The sequence below is a fragment of the Neurospora crassa genome, linkage group IV (assembly GCF_000182925.2).
Source record: "Neurospora crassa OR74A linkage group IV, whole genome shotgun sequence".
In the NCBI taxonomy this organism is placed as follows: domain Eukaryota; kingdom Fungi; phylum Ascomycota; class Sordariomycetes; order Sordariales; family Sordariaceae; genus Neurospora; species Neurospora crassa.
In genome coordinates this window covers 2,680,352-2,696,602 of record NC_026504.1, presented here as the reverse complement: position 1 = coordinate 2,696,602, position 16,251 = coordinate 2,680,352, and the positions used below count along the sequence as shown (strand labels likewise).

The window sequence follows — 16,251 nt, the reverse complement described above, 5'->3', positions numbered from 1 at the left end:
ACATAAAGGAGCCTCGATAGCCCACCCACTGGTTCGAATCGCGATCGTGTGGATTATATCCATAAGCAACGTTTTTTTTTTTTCTCTATCCATCCATCCACGTTTTGCATTATCGTTGCACCACCATCACCACCATCATCATGGGTTACACCACTCTCTGGAAGAGGCTGTCGCCTACCCAGCTCAATCTCGCCATCCAGACCTTCTCCCTCATCAGTATCTTCTTTGAAGGTTATGATCAAGGTGTGATGGGAGGTGTTAATGCCTCTCCACGTTATGTCACCGAGGTTGGTATCGGCTTGCCTGATGGCACAGTAACGGACGAAGTTCACCAGGGTGGTATTGTATCAGTCTACTACGTCGGATGTATCTTTGGTTGCTTTGCCGGAGGATGGCTTGCGGATAGGATTGGGCGAATTAACGGGTATGTGCTCCTACCTCCCTACCTACTTACCTACCTACTACATCTTAGAAGATACTGCCCCCTTTTTTTTTGGTTTTGAAGAAGTGATCTGATAGCTAATGACTTCTTGATGGTATTACATTAGTCTCTTCATCGGAGCCGTCCTCTCCCTCATCGGCGGTGTGCTGCAGGCGGCGACTCAGTCGAGCGACTTCATGATCGTGGCCCGTGTCGTGACCGGTCTCGGCACCGGCGCCCTTACCGGCATCACCCCCGTTCTCGTCTCCGAAACCTCAACAGCATCACACAGAGGCGGCTTCCTCGGCTACGTCTTCATCGCCAACTACCTCGGCATCGCAGTCGCGTACTGGATCTACTTTGGCATGTCCTTCCTCGACAACGGATACTCGGACGTTCAATGGCGCTTCCTGCTTGCTTTCCAGTGCTTCCCTGCCATCCTCCTTGTCCTCGGAATCAAGCTTCTGCCCGACAGCCCTCGATACCTAGCCTCAGTTGGCCGGCTCGATGACGCAAGAGAGGTCCTGGAGCATGTGCGAGGAACTCACGATGCCACTGCTGTCGAGATGGAGTTCCAGGAGATTGCCGCTGTTGCGAAGACGAGCCAGAAGAGCTCACCCATTCAATTCGCCCAGATCCTAGCTGGACAAGGCGGCAAACCCGGTTCTCATCTTGGCCGCAGGGCGTGGTTGTGCATGCTCTTGCAGATCATGGGTTCATGGACCGGTATCACAGCAGTGACGGCTTATGCCCCTGTTCTCCTCTCAGCCGCCGGTTACGACCGTCTTACCCAGAACGGCCTGACCGGTGGCCTTAGCACCGTCGGTATTGTTGGAACCATCATCAGCGCCCAGATCGTGGACCGCCTTGGTCGCCGCAAGTGCCTCATGGGCGGATCATTCGCCTTGTTCGTTGTCAACCTCGTTGCCGCCTGTGTCTACGAAGGCGCAAGGGCACACCCGGAGCGCTCTTCATCCTTTGCTCCTGCTGCTGTCACCATGCTGTTTCTCTTCAACATCTGCTACGCCGCAACCTGGGGTACTGTTGCGTTCCTGATCCCTACCGAGATCTGGTCCTCGGACATGCGTGCCCAGGGCAACGGCTTCGGTATCACGGGGTGGGCTATTGGTGTTGGTTGGACCGTGCTGGTCAACCCCATCATGTTCAGACACCTCGAGAACAGGACCTACTTCCTCTTTGCGGGACTCAACCTTCTTTGGATTCCCATTGTGTACCTCTGTATGTCAACTCCCTATTCTCCCATCTCCTTCCCTATATCGTTATATGACTCTCCAGTCGCGCTAACTTGATTCACTCAACAGTTTACCCGGAGACGGCCAACCGCTCATTGGAATCGATCGACGTCCTCTTTTCAACGGACAGCCCATTCCACTGGGCCATGGAACGTGCTTATCGCCAGCATGGCGACATTCTCGCCGACATGGACTCTTCAGATGGCCCTGCGAAGAAGAGCGAAAGCGAACCGCACGGAATTGAGCAGTCTTTTCATAGCGAGCGTGTTTAAGTTGCACAAGAGGAGTCATATTGAAGCGGGATTATGAGCAACTCAGGGAGGAAAAAAACACACACAATATCGTAATATACCTGACGGGAAAGAAAGGGGGGGGGGGAAAGGCGACTACTGGATACTGGGCGCCATGGGACGCGAAGAGCCATTTGTATCTGTTGTATTTTTAAAGTAATGATCCATGATGAGACGAAGAGGAAGGAAGGCCTGGAATTCAGGGCCGGGCCCAGCTCCAGTATGGGCTGGACACACAGGTTTTTTGAACCTGCACGGGTTCTACCAGAGGGAACCAGAGGTTTCCCGTATCAATACCAAGAAGTCAGTACAAGTATGGTGCCAAAGTGAAATCTAGCGGTGTGACAATATCGATTCCATGTGAGGATGGCGATGCTTAAAATGGATCTATCTTTCCCCCAACGGACAGAGATTGTGAGATAACGAATTGAATTGAAGGGAAAAAAAGGAACGAAGGAAGGCGTAATGGGAGAAAAAGAAAAGTTACAAGAGATAACAAAACAGTACAACACCTGGACCACGTAAGAAAAATTCGGTTCATACAGCAGGTATCCTTCCACCTCTGACAAACAGTCTTACCAATCGCTTATCGAGTTGTTGGGTCGGTGACGATTGGCAAAGCCCAGGTGCTGTACTGCGGTATGAATTTCTTCTTCTTCTTTTCTAGCTGTGTCTTGCGGCATATGAATGCCCCTTCTCAACCCCTTTTAAACCTCTTTTGTTTTTTTCCTTCCCTCTGCATCTTCAAATCATCAAGTGCACTCACAAGACCTCCATCATCTGCGCAATGTTAAAGGAATTTCTCATTATATATTAAGTAGGATAAGACAGTGGATAGAGTTGCTCTACTTGTCTAAGCATCAAGCGGCGACCTACGCGGTACATAACCGTACAGGTATGATAACGATGCGTAGTCCGTATCTGGCAGGTTGTGCGTGGATTTTTGTCTCAGCTGAGACTCAGTAACGTTCTTCACTCCTTTACCGAAATTGACTAGACAGAGCACCGCCATTCCGGCGGCGCAAAGCGTCATGATCAGTGTGATAGCGGCGAAGGTCTTAAACATGTAGAGCTCATGGTCGATGGTCGTAAGCTTGTAGCAGAGAAAACCAGCGGCCGCCAACTGGGCAAGCTGGAGAAAGCTCGAGTTAGACAAGGAAGAATACAAACAATGGCGATGGGTGAAAAGGCATGGATCCAGTGGACTTACGATAATGAGAAGCGTGCCGACCGTGTACTCGCTCTGGGCACAGACCACCGCAAGCCAGATCACCAGGAGAACGAGGGGGATTGTGCCAATAGACACTCCAAATTCGGGTGAGCCCATGTTGGCAGAAGCGTTAATCATGTTCTGGAGCAAGAACCCCAGCAAGAAAAACAGATCGAACTTGAGAAAAGCCGTATAAGACTGGTTGCGTAGGCCATCGTTATGGATTAGAAAGCGAATGGAACGTGGTGTGACATGGAAGGGAGCCATACCTGTAAGATCAAAATACGCTTTCTCATAGCCCGATCCGCATTAATAGCCTTATAAACCACCCAAGCAAACTCGGACCGTAGCTTCCACGCTACAAAGCAGAAAACACCCGTCGCCACCGCCACCACCAGCGCCAGCGCCGCTAACGCCGGCATGCAGTCCCCCCAAGCATTCGTCCCCGGCGTTATCAGCGGCTTGCCATCCGCTGTTATGCTTCCCGCGAGCGAATCAAGCGCGTCTTTGATGTCCTTGGGCTGAAAGAGGGCGTAGCCGAGCAGACAGAGGTTGTACACACACAGGCCGGCGACCTGGATCATGCTGCTCGAGCGCAGCGCGTCGTACACCAAGATGAGCTGATAGACAAAGCCGAAGATAAAGAGGGCGAAGAACAGGGGGACTGTGTGGCCGCGGGGTACTTGGACTACGGCGGGCTCGAAGCAGCGCTCGACAGCTATTAGGACGTAGCTGGAGCATGTTAGTCGAGGGGGGGTTGGGACGTGAGGGTATATCTCACTCACGCTTCAAGTGACGACGCGATCAGGGCTTGGACGACAGCGACGGCTAGGAATGCGCGTGTCCATGTTGAATCGGGGGCATACATTGTTCCGGCGAGAACAAGACGTTTGAGGAGCCAGCTACGTCTAAGAATCCCGATGCATGCCTCGGGATAACAAAAGACAAAGAACGGAAACCCTTTGAGATCACAAAACCCGAATATGTAGTCGGACAAACGATTGTCGAAGCTAAACCGGGGCTAACTGGAGTATGTAGCTGGATGTGTCGATCGCAGTGACTAAGGATCACCACTCCCAGGCACCCACCCTGGTTAGTAGTATATGTACAAGCTAATTTTCATTCAGTCCAAGGTTGGTGTGTAGTCGGTACCAGGACCCTTGGTCTTAGTTTGTACGACTGAGAAACATGGTGCACTCTTACGGGAACTTGGCGCGATGACTTGCGTTCAAATAAGGGGTTCTGGATCAATGGGGTAGGAGATCCATGGCGGTGTTTGAACAAACGTAGCCGTCAAGGTTGTCAAGCAGCTCCGGCGTGATCTTCGTCCTTTGGATGTCGAAGAATCTGCAGGTCCGCCAGAGGCTCAAAAACCCCCTACATATCCGGTCACGTCCGGCTCCCTCCCCTGACCCACCACCCTGCAGTTTTGCCAAGTCTCTGCTGGTGCAGCTTGCAGCATTCAGCTGCTTCCTAATCCCTGCCGTGCCCAGAAAAGGGGAATTAGCATGTAATGTGAAGCCGAAGATGGTGATTTTGGTCATTGATGGGTTGAGTTGAGCAGATCCGAGTGGAGACGGGAGCAGGGTACATAACGTCCCAACAACTCCGGAAGATGTCTGCCGAAGGGAGAGTTGAAACTCAGAGTGCTTGGGCCGCCCGCGGAATTTTGCGATCCTGTGACTCGTTAAATTCTTTCCTTCTCGGTTTCGTTGAATATTGACTTTCATACCCGTCAGCGATCACGAAAGCCAGGCCCAAAGCTCAGAACAGAGCCAGCAAAAGACCCAAAACCGAGCATGACATGAACGCTTCGTGTCGGCGGTTACGCAACATTGCAAAACCGCCCGGGTTCCTTTCGTAATTCGCCCAATTAAGGCACTCGATCCGCCTGGTCTAACCATCGTCTCACGGTCCACAGGGGGGCTTCGAAACCGTTTCGAAGATCCATTGAAATGCAACTGCGCCCTCTAGCTCGCCTGATTCTTTTGCCCAGCCTTTTACGCCTTCATCAGGAGGGAGGCTCGAAAGAAAAGGGAAAATTAAGGAAATACATTGGCATGAATGATTTAGCGACCGAGATATCTGGAAACCGGAAGTCTGCAAGATGTCGAAGATAAATCCAAGGGTCATGGGAGGGGAAGAAATAAAATAAAATAAAAAGACACCGCTCCAGTGGCCAAAGCAACTAACTACTTGGAACTCCCAAATCAAGCAAGCCGTCTCCTATACACTCCCAGCATCCAACTAGCCCTCAACACTGCCAAGCCGATCGCCATCTTGACACTATCTTTGACCAGATTCATCTTGCTCCCACCCACCTCATGCCACCCAATTGGCACCTCGGCCACCTTTATCCCATAGCTCGTGCCAATGACACTCCCATCGCTTGCCAGAACAGGGGTAGCCGGCGCCGACTCAGCCAGCATCAACATCTCGATATCAAAGATCCATCCCTCCGTATGCATATACGGCACAATATGAGGCAGCGCCGCCCTGGAAAACAGTTTGAACCCGCACTGCGTGTCCCTGATCCGGCTCGTCGCCGGCGGCGTGAGGATCATCAGCACAAAGTGGAATGAGCGCATCAGAAAGTTACGGACGGCTGAGCGCTTGACGACAGCTTCGCTGCCAACGAGGTGCGCACGGCTGCCAATGGCCACGCCCCGGTTGGACCCGTCGACCACGTCCTCGCACCCCTCTATTAACTTGCCCAGGTCACCGAAGCGCGAGGCTCCATCGGCGTCAGCAAACACGGCGTACTCGCCGCGCACGTGGCGGAGGCCGTGTGTGACGCCGCCGCCTTTACCCCGGTTTTTTTCCAGAGTGACGATACGAAGTATGTCGTGCAGGTTGTGCTGGCGCGAGAAATCGAGGGCGACGTCAACGGTGCGGTCGGTGCTGCCGTCGTTGATTAGGAGGATCTCGTAGCCCGAGGGCGGGTGCTGGCGCTTGTGGGCCGAGGCGTCCTTGAACACGTTGCGGTGCGGCTTGGGCGTGCCGGTTCCCTTGGAGGTGGGACGGGAGCCGGGACCGGAAATTGCGGGCCGGCCAAAGTGTTCGTCGAGGTAGGCGACCATCTCTTCAAGGGTTGGGATGAGCCGGTCGGCTTCGTTGTAGGCGGGAATGACGACGCTGATCTCGACTTCGGCGGGCTCGACAGTGCCGAAGTCGGGGACCGGGAAGCCGGCGGGGATGGTAGGGTAGGAGACTGTTGTTGAAGAGGAAGATTGTTCCTTCAGACGGCTCTCGGCGTGCCAACGGTCGTACCAGCAGGGTAGCGGTCGGGGCTTGCTGATGGTGCCATCGGGGTTGGTGGTGATGTAAGTCTTTTCGGATGGGTACGGAAGGCGAGGCTTGGGCGCAACTATGTGCAGGACGATGTATATCTACGTCAGGTGGAAGCACGATGCGAGTGTCAGTCAAGGCCCTGCATGAGTTGGGCTGGCGTCGTGAAAGGGGCAACCAGGAAAGAGGTGAGGCTCATACAAGTCCAAAAGCAAGTCCAGCAACCGACACGGCGATTAGAAATAGAGTAGGAGTCGAGGTTTCGGCGGCGACGTCATAAAGACCCCAGACCAGCTGCAATGGCGCGCCGACGATATCCGAGATGGTGGATGAAGGCGCCATCTCTCACGCCGCGCGAAACAGGGCACCGAAACTATTTCAGGGGACTAAGTTGGAACTGCGTTGGATAGGGCAAACGAAAGGAGAGGAAGGCGGCCGCTAGACCGCAAAAAACAAGAGCTCAGAACAGCATCGGGTGGTCGGAGTAAAGCAGTGCGATAGTTCAATTGCTATCAAAGTGGAAGTGGGAAAGGTAAAGTAAACACAGCAGCCAGGTTGCGCCGGTTGGCGATGCCCTGGGTGAGGATGTATCCGTCAAGGTCCCGAATGGTGGAGCGAGGGGAAGCTCCCGTCGCGGCGCGATAAGATGATAAGGCCGTCCAGGCCCAAGGAAAGTGGAAGATGCCACGGTGTCGGCGCGCTGTGGCCGGGTGGAGATGTTCCCTACAGTATGTAGCTGTGCCCATTGGAGAAATGCGTCTGTGGCTGGCAAGGCTGGCCAATCGTGTCTTTGGAATTGCTCCCCTCCCGCAACGCCCCTGTCGATCTGTTGATCTTCCATTCCGTCTTCCACACTTATACGAGACACATCCGTGGAAGTGTTCGACTTGTCCTCTACGTGAAACCATCGCCAGGAGTTATCAACGCAGTCATCGCATCCCGATGCCATCATCCACCCTCGAGGTCTCTTAAAGAACGCACAACGCCGGTCTGTCGATTCAGGAATTAGATGAGGCTTGGACTGATGTGCCTTACCTGACCGTCCCGGTGTGTACGATAGTATGATGAATGTCCGTAGGGAAACAGCAGGAGGCGATTATTATTCATCGAACATTCAATCTACTACTTCATCTCTGCAACAGCTTCGCATCGGGTCGTTCGCTTCCTACCTCCCGGATATAAGCGACGCACTGAGAATATTCATCCCCGCCCGGCTTGCATGAGGAAGCGAGCTATTGTCGCCCATAAACTGGCCTACGAGCCATATGCTCCTGTTGTACTTTGTCCATCGGTGCGGTGGTGTTAGCCGGGCGTCTGCGAATACATGTTACCGCCAAACCTGGCCAAGCATTTTAAACAACACATGGTCTTGGACCCTGAATGCAACATCAACTTGTTCTTTTGGCGGTCCCGCTGTTGAACTATTCGACCACGCTTTTTAGTTCTGATTTCCCCATCTTCCGTCGTAGGATCCTCTGCCTACCAAGAACTGCGAACGCAACAGGATTCACACCGGTGACAGCACTGCTGTCATTCAGCTCCCCATCATCAGTGATGTGAGTGGCATGGAGCAGTCATGAAGCCATTACTCGGCATCGGCTCTGAATGGATGCTGGAGTAGACAGCAATATCTACCCCTCACACTCCATATGATCCCACCCACCACGTATCGTCCACGACACATTGGATCTAGATAAACCCTTCAAATGACTGAATGTTAACCGGCCCAGAAACGAGCAGACCTCACAATTACCAATGCGGTCAAGTGGGGTCCCCCTCATGGCCATTCTTCTCAGCCCAAAGAGGCCAGCCAAGCAGCCGTCCTGGGGTTCGTTTCAGCTGACCTGTGCCAACAGCCACCAAACCTAAAGTAGCCAAAGCACGTCAGAGTCCAGACCTCCATTGTTCCATTCAGTGTATCGAAGTACTTACTGTGTCAAGAACCTTCGGTGTTGACCGCCGCATGAAAAAAAAAAAAAATTTAAAAAAAAAAATAAAATAAAATAAAAACCCTTAAAAAAAAAAAAAAAAACACTAAAGCGTCTCAGATCACGCCATTGTCCGTTCTGGGTAATCCGAAACGAAGGAGTAGCATTTGAGCATTAATTATGTGCCCAGGCAGCTAGTAGAACTAGTGTGTAAAAACATTGGATTCCCAGAGGTGCCCAGTACAGCATCATTGAAAGAGCAATGCAATCGGACTGATTGATACATGTCGCACATTTTCTTTGGCGGCAGGATACCTTCCACTTTGAGCTCTTGGTGGTTGTCATTGAAAGCTGACAAAACGAAAAGCACACCACCACACCTGCCACGCCAAAATTACATATGTACAGACTTTGGGAAATCGCCGCCACCTACCTAGAGGTAGGTATTATTCCGTCCGAGCATTTGAGGCGAGACAAAAACGAGCCGAGCCGTACATGGAAGCACCTACCTCACTTTTTTGAACGCTACAACCATCGATAGCGAGCTCACTGGAAGGTAGGTAAGTAATAGCCCCAGAGGTACATCCCGCTATCAGCCCTCTCCCTGAACCCTCTCTCCTTCCTTATTGACTGATCTATCGTCTAGATTTCTGGGCGATTCAAGTTCACTCAGAAAGAACATCCAGAGGCAGCCGAACTCATGGTATTACTAAGAGGTTGTTCCAGTCAATACAGTCGTTGCCAGGTGCAGTGGTCATAGAGCAGGCGTCTCCCGCACCCGCACCCGCACCCCTCGTACTAGGTACTTACCTGTTCTGCCGTCCAGTCGATTCAGGAATAAATCCGATACCGTACGATACTAGAGGCAGTACCTCTAGGTAATAACTGCAGCACAAGACTGGACTGTCGAGCAACAATGGCCTTTCAGGCTGTGGTGGCTGTAATCTAGGCCTCAATGTTTCGCTCAGTCACCACCAATTTTTATCGTTTGCAAGTGAATTCGGAAGAATGAAATCTTTGTTCCAGAACAGCGATGGTCAGAAAGTAATTTTCTCCGATAACAAGGATCGCAAAACAGTGGTGGTATTTCCATCTTCTCCAGAATCAATCGTCAAGGTTTTCTAGCAGGTGTTCGCATATGCTGATGATACTCTTGATCTCAAATATCATCTTTCAAGCCCAAGAGAACCTAGAGGTACACATCATCCACAAAAGAGACACGACGATATAAAAAGAATTAACTAAGTAAAACAAAACCATTTTTCAAAATGCCGCCACCGTGGCCTCGTAAGAGACAAAGGAAAAGGTAGAGAAACCGCTGTAAACACTAATTCCGAAATGAGTTCAACTTCCTGGAGAACCGTTTTCTTCCTGATACACACACTAAAGCATAAAGAATCATAGGTACGTATGCTGTCATACCGCAACAGCCGTCCTCCTGTTACTCATAAAGCTCCATCGACTCTTCTTCGGCACCTTGGTTCCCCTTTCTTCCCCTTCCTCCTTGGAAATCTTCTTTGGCCGTTTCCCCAACTTCCCAGTTGTCTGGTGCTGAGGAAGCGCCACCAATTGCTGGGGAATCGCCAAGCTCGCTTCGTCAAACGAGGTGGGTAGAGCGCTAACAGCGACGGCCGATCGTTCCTTTTGGCTGGAGTACGTCCTGTACGGGGTTTTACTGTTGTCGCTGATGTTAAAGACGACGTTGGATTGCATCGGTTCCAGCTCGGCGGGCACGGCGGTAGTGTTTGCTGTGTGAACCGTTGACACGGCGGTGCCAATGGGGAGAGTAACGGCGCCGGTGCCGGCAGAGATTTGCAAGCTGTTGTCTTCTGAGAGGTCTGGGCCATCTTCTTCTACCACTACGGACGGTGCAATGGGGTGCGAACTCTTGTGCGAAGGGGGAGCTGTGGGAAGAGCGAGGGTTCCGCCAAATTGCATGGGAGGGATTGCTGGAACGGGTGGGATGCCGGCGGCACTCAGTGAAGCGCTGCTGCTGGTTAAACCTCCTCCTAATTTGGTCGGACTACTCTGTGGGGATGACTGACTGGGCGATGAGGACTGTCCGGCTTGTTTGTATGATGAGTTTGACACTTTTCGGGCATGACCGGGATGAAGACGGTGAACAGAGTCGGCGTCGCTTGTCGGCCGGCTGGGTACTCCCGCGAGTGGACTTGAGGTTGTCACCGCGCTGGTAAATTTCTTTACGGGAGTGATCTCCAAATCGTCTTCTGAGCTGCTGGAGTTGCTTGAGCTCTGGACGGGGGAACTCGAGCCGTCCCTGGTTCGAGGGGCTGAGCCAGATCCCCCCTCAAAGTGAATTCGTCCACCAGTTGCTGCAAGCCTGCTTGAAGACCAGCTGGCACGGCCGGATTCGAGCCTGGGGCGCCGAAGTTCCTTTTCTTTTCCCTTGATCGATGTTCCACTGCTGGCAGCTCCAGCCATATCGATCGAGAGATAGCTGACTTCACCGCCATGATGGCTCCACCCCGGGACCGAGCCGTGGTAGCTGTATGCTCGGGGAATTGGAGGGACGGGTGTGGCGTAGCCGCTGGGGTTGTTGTATGAAACGTGCGTGAGGCTGCTGTTGGCGCGCGTAAAGACACCGGCGTGGACTGGAGTTGAAAGTCCGCTCGGCATACCCATGCCGTTTGCTGTCATGATACTCCTCCTTCGGTTCTCCTCCATGATTCTCAGTCGATCGGCCTCCTTCCAGCCTGTTGGACCACCCATGAGAGCATCGAGGGCGGCATGCCTGGGTATGTGTTTGTATGGGACCTTGGCCTCTTCCTTGTCCTTTTGGGCATTCTTTGCGTTCTGTTCCTTTGCTGCTTGCCGGCTTCGTTTGATCAAAGAGAAGACCGACATTGTGGGCCGTTAGGTGTCCAAGCGGCACCTGAGACAACGTATATGAAGTGTTGCCGAACAGATCCCCCAAGATGTAGGTGGGATTGGTAGCGAGCAGATGGGGATGTGGCCTCGCTTATCTGGTTGGTCGGATGAACGGGCCGAAGATAAGTGAAGGTAAGGTCGAGGGCCCCAGGAAAGATATATTGTAAAGACGAAACTGGGCGAGAACTATTGATCAACCACCAGGGATAGAGAAAGGTGGGTTGAGTGGGAGGTTATATAACCCACCTGCTGGTTCGGCTGTGCAAAGAAATGGAGGAAGGAAAAGTGAGGTCACCCCGGGAAACTACCTAGAGAAGCCGTTACAGGGGTGGTACACTTCCATCAATGCGAAAAACATTGGCTGTCATCTCAGAGGTCAAAGGCCTTACCCAACATGGAGTTCTCTCCATCAGCTCCAGCTCAGACCGGTCAAGAACCCAAAAACAGATAGCACCGCTGCAGTGAGCTGGGCATATTCCACATCTGAGCAGCCAGGCATCTGGCCGGTTTCCTCCATGGGAAGCACCGTGGCCGATGAGTACCTTGTACATGCCCGGTACGACTGCGATGACTGGGCATTGGGAATGGACAAACGAAAGAAGCAGAAGGAGAAGCACGAAGCGAGAAGCTGCAGCAAAGGAGCAACAACACAGCAACGAGGACGCCGTCAGCCACGCGGTGGGGGGTCACCACCCATCTCCCGCTCCCTTCCGGGTACGCCAACGCATCCAACGAGTTCCTGGGACTCGAATCTGTGGAAGAGAAGCCGCAGTTTCCTCGCTGCACGCCTGGCGGGGTTGGTTGCGTTGCTATCAGATTAACTAAGCGGACAAAGATGGTTGGTGTGAGTGAAGCTGTACGTAAGAGTAGAAGTACATAACCTCAGCAAAAGGATGATAGGGTAGAGGTACCTCTACCTGTACATGGCACCCAAGATGGTCCAGCCGCCGGCGGTCCTTCGTGAACCCCTGTCCACATGGGTACGTACCGTGTTCCTCCCTTGCCTGACACTAAAACTAGAGGTGTTTCCAGCTCGCCGGGTCCGTTTAAAGAGGCAACCATGCCGAGGGTCTAAGTCTCTTCGGGACAGGCCCTACAGGTAAGGATGGCTTTAGGGCTAGGCTTGTCTAAGTTTTGTTCAAAGAGGCCTACCAAACCTCGATACCGTATCCACCATTAACACACCGAAAAGGAACCTTGTACTGTATCATCAACACGTGGGTTTATCTATCTATCTTCTGTTACACGCAGTAGTTTAGAATGTCGGTTACAACATGTAGACTACCTTGGTGTGTTAGTTAGCACTTGATAGGCTTCTTGGCGTCAGGTAAGATTCTGGTTTTCTGGATACCGTCAGCAACAACACAGTCTGTGTCGGCAATGTTCTTCCGGTTCAAACAAAGAGTTGGTTTGTTAATTTCCTGAAGCATCAAACCTTTTCACAATTTGCAAAACTCCTTCGCAGTCAATGTCAAGCAGATAACCTCAAATTGCAATCGACAGAGCCCATTCCTTCTTTTCCTTGTTATTACCCAGTTACACGAGGTTGGCTGTGAGCGGCTTATCAACAGCCCACTCATTCCCCCTACTCACATACAGACCGCAACGTCGAGAAAGAGTAGGCTGCGAGATTTTTACGGTTTGTACCTCTCTGAGTCCAACGCAGAACTAGAAAAAGCAAAGAAGCAGAGCGCCGCATATTTTAATGTACGCCGACAAAGTGCTGGGCGGCGGGGGGGTAATGAGAGAACTTTTGTTGTCCCCCATCCCTTCTCGTATTTACAACGGTTGGTCAAGCACACAACGCATGCCGTACCGGTACCTACGCCCCTTGACTTGGCAGAATTTGTACATACCGCCACTTAGGACGGCGGCGCAATATGAACGACGGTCTGCTTGCTGCCCGTGAACGAGGATGGACCAGATGCACGTACTGCACATCTAAGCAAGGAAGTAACCTTGGTCATAACCATCTCCGAATTATAGGCCATGGGTTTTGGGGTTCCACTGGGCCATTCACAGCGTGCAAAATTCCATACGAGCCCTGACGCCATGTCAGCCGCAGAGCAGCCAGAAGGATGTTGTTGCTCAACAGCGTCTGTTGTGAAGGTTAGGTAGGCATGGCATCGTGCGATTGAGGAACTGACAGGGCCCCCTTTCTACCACACAGACCGTGGACAACTCAGTCCACACCCTCAGGAATTTCTTGTACGACGCGAACACAAAAAGGTGAGAGGAGCCCCAAGAAGTAATTGGTTCGCCTTCGAAGCCTTCCCGAGACACAAGTGTCCCCTCTTGGCAGGGCATGAAGAACTCAAGTTCATTACCCGGGTGTTTGTGCCATGTGCCTGAGCGTGCCTATGAGGGCTTATGAGGAAGCCTCGTCGTATTCTTCTTCTTGTTCCCCCTCCAGCCGCACTTGATAGGCGGGGCGCCAAAGGAAACTTGCTTCCTTTATCACTGGCCATGATGCGTGTAATTTCCATCCTCATCGAAGGTCCCTATCAGTGCAGGTAATCAGTGACCCCTCCTCAAAGAGAACCCCCAACTGGTCGTGCCACCGTGGCAGGCCATATATCAAACTTATCACCGCCCACCTTGTACATGGCGATGCGGCCCCGATGCGACGATGCTGTAGAAATCCAGATCGTGGTATTCAGCATCGATAGCAAACTACCGGTCTGCCAACAGCGCAGCACGCATAAGCCATTCCCAGAACGCTGGAGTGCGACTATTGATGTGGGTGAAGGCTGCTTTATCGGTCGGTCAGCGCGAGTGAATGACTGCAGAAAGCATCTTTTCCCTGCCTGCCTCACCCTCTGTGGTTGGCTTTGGTTGGCTTGTTATGAACGCCCTATTCCGAATCTGGCAGCACCATAAGTCAATAGTGGCAGCCGCCTTTGTCTTCCAGCTTTCAGCACATGTACATCGCTCTTTGGGAAGTGGACATGCGTGACCGTGGCTTGCGTGGGACCCGATCGGTGATGGTGTAAATACCCAGAGCAGAGCACTTTACCATATACGTGGGCTGAATTTTTCTGCTCAGCTCCTCTGCTAGTACTGCAGTAATGGGGCCGTCGGATCGTCATGACCGAATAAAGAATACAAGGCAGTCTGTTCCCAAGCGGACGCACGAATGCAATGGCGGAATTGATGGGTGATCGAATGCCGGAATGCCTTTCAACCGGACTTGACCTTTATTGCACATCTTATCGGCCCGGAGAGGCATACCATACGAGTTTTGAGGTTGATATTAGTAGGTAGATATCATATCGGAGCGGCTTATAGCTGACGTCGTTATCCGCCCGCCGCCCCTAGGAGCCCAACCTCACTCAATACGACATGATGGACTAAAATATAATCCACAATACCAGGCTCTCGAATGTTACTGACCACCTCCCAAACAGGTCATCTCAGGCGTAAAGCAAGCAAGAGTTTTGAGCGGTTTAATAACCATACTCTCCGAAACCTTAACTACCTTGAGGCATTGTACTAGATCAAAGGGGGAAGGCTTGCTATGGTAGACTTACTTACTTTACCCTAGATGAATGTCATCTTGCTCGTTTATACCACTCCTGGGAGTCTTCGAAGGCCACCGGCTATTGAGAATCTTATCGTCCGATACAGGTCAGCTTGGCGGCCAGACAAGGGCATGCTCCAATATCTTCATCAGACGAAGAAGATCCGCCAAATGTCTGGGACGGCGAGACGCTTGCTCGACAAGAAAAAAATTCCCATCTCAAATCATACATCCGATATGCTTTGGCACGTCAAAGCCCGACTATGGCCACACCGCACATCGATTGTGGGCTGACTTGTCCAAATTTACCACATGTGTATGTGTATTGAGTTTCAGTCAGCTAGGAGGATATCTCGGCGATACCATCAATGCCCAATTCGACATTGTTCCTTGCTGATTGCAGCCTCGAACAGGCAAATTCGAGATAAGCATGGCTATTCGGGCAGGATGCGATTGGCCGGAATACAAGACTGACGGGTTCCTGGCGTAACCGCAGTACCGGCATACGCACACAAATCCAGCCTCCTGCAGCCTGTTTCCCGATCACATCGTGGCACATATCTTGCTGTCACCCGAAGCTAGCAGTCAATCGCGAATCTTGAGCCCAGAAGAGGCAGCCTGCCGGTGCTGTGCCGATGCTGTTGATCTCGGGTGATGCATTGATGATCCTCCTAATGCTTTTTCCACAGGCCAGGGCCATCGTGGCAGGAGTATTATCTTCATGATTGCAAAGCCAATCGGCTTCGGTGCAGCCCATGACATCGAGAAAATTAGGCGTCGGGGCTTGGAATTCGGATACGGCATGGCCAAGACCAAGGCCCGTCACGATAGTAGCGCTCGCCACGATACGGAGTGTTCCTGCTCTGTCTCAAGATTTGACCATGGCTAAAGTACGGCGTCCCGAACCTGGTGTGTATCACCTCGTTAGCAGTAGAACACGACGTGGGAGGAGAAGAAGAAGAAGAAGAAGAAGAAAAGAAGAACAAAACTTTCAAGCCGTATAAAGCCATGGCCAGGCCTGTCTCAGGAGATCAACAATCCAGCCGCTGCCATCATCCGACGGATGCTGCATTGGCTTGTGATTGTCGAAGATGTGATTTCTGTCACCATTCGAGTCTGTTTCAGAGGAGCAGAAAGCTGGCGTGGGGGTTTGAAGGACAGATGGTAGCTCTTGTTGCAGATGATTCGCTACGTTCCTTTTCCAAGGTGACAAGTGTTGGAGGCGTTAGCTGCGGCAATCCCGGGCTACATGAATGAACGCGCAACGGAAAGCAAGAAAATTCTTCGCTTGTAGCATTTAGCCCTCGTTGTATCATGCCTCCAGACCACAACGTCTTGAATTTAGAGACACGAAGTGTACCGTTGCCTTTTGAGTGGGTGACATAAGGCCATGTCCCGCCACCCGAGGATCCTCCAGATATCGTGCAGAATAAACAAACAAGACAAAAAAAG

General features: G+C 52.0%; 4 protein-coding genes across 4 annotated transcripts; 1 reads left to right on the top strand and 3 right to left on the bottom strand.

Moving 5' to 3' along the window:
* Nucleotides 1-140: 140 nt before the first annotated feature.
* Nucleotides 141-1,946, top strand: NCU06384 (MFS sugar transporter; the record flags this gene model as incomplete). Its single annotated transcript, XM_957129.1, has 3 exons — nucleotides 141-424; nucleotides 549-1,660; nucleotides 1,744-1,946. The coding sequence occupies 3 exons, from the start codon at nucleotides 141-143 to the stop codon at nucleotides 1,944-1,946; spliced, it is 1,599 nt and encodes a 532-aa protein (XP_962222.1).
* A 504-nt stretch (nucleotides 1,947-2,450) lies between these two features.
* Nucleotides 2,451-4,504, bottom strand: NCU06385 (hypothetical protein). The gene is made up of 4 exons (XM_957130.2): nucleotides 3,960-4,504; nucleotides 3,444-3,906; nucleotides 3,175-3,372; nucleotides 2,451-3,096 (listed from the first exon to the last, which is right to left on the bottom strand). The coding sequence occupies exons 1-4, from the start codon at nucleotides 4,040-4,042 to the stop codon at nucleotides 2,818-2,820; spliced, it is 1,023 nt and encodes a 340-aa protein (XP_962223.2). The 5' UTR covers nucleotides 4,043-4,504; the 3' UTR covers nucleotides 2,451-2,817.
* A 398-nt stretch (nucleotides 4,505-4,902) lies between these two features.
* NCU06386 (dolichyl-phosphate beta-glucosyltransferase) lies at nucleotides 4,903-7,137 on the bottom strand. The gene is made up of 2 exons (XM_957131.3): nucleotides 6,664-7,137; nucleotides 4,903-6,563 (listed from the first exon to the last, which is right to left on the bottom strand). The coding sequence occupies exons 1-2, from the start codon at nucleotides 6,802-6,804 to the stop codon at nucleotides 5,385-5,387; spliced, it is 1,320 nt and encodes a 439-aa protein (XP_962224.1). The 5' UTR covers nucleotides 6,805-7,137; the 3' UTR covers nucleotides 4,903-5,384.
* A 2,289-nt stretch (nucleotides 7,138-9,426) lies between these two features.
* NCU06387 (hypothetical protein) lies at nucleotides 9,427-11,851 on the bottom strand. The gene is made up of 2 exons (XM_957132.3): nucleotides 11,526-11,851; nucleotides 9,427-11,454 (listed from the first exon to the last, which is right to left on the bottom strand). The coding sequence occupies exon 2, from the start codon at nucleotides 11,253-11,255 to the stop codon at nucleotides 9,807-9,809; it is 1,449 nt and encodes a 482-aa protein (XP_962225.1). The 5' UTR covers nucleotides 11,256-11,454; nucleotides 11,526-11,851; the 3' UTR covers nucleotides 9,427-9,806.
* Between the last annotated feature and the right edge of the window lie 4,400 nt (nucleotides 11,852-16,251).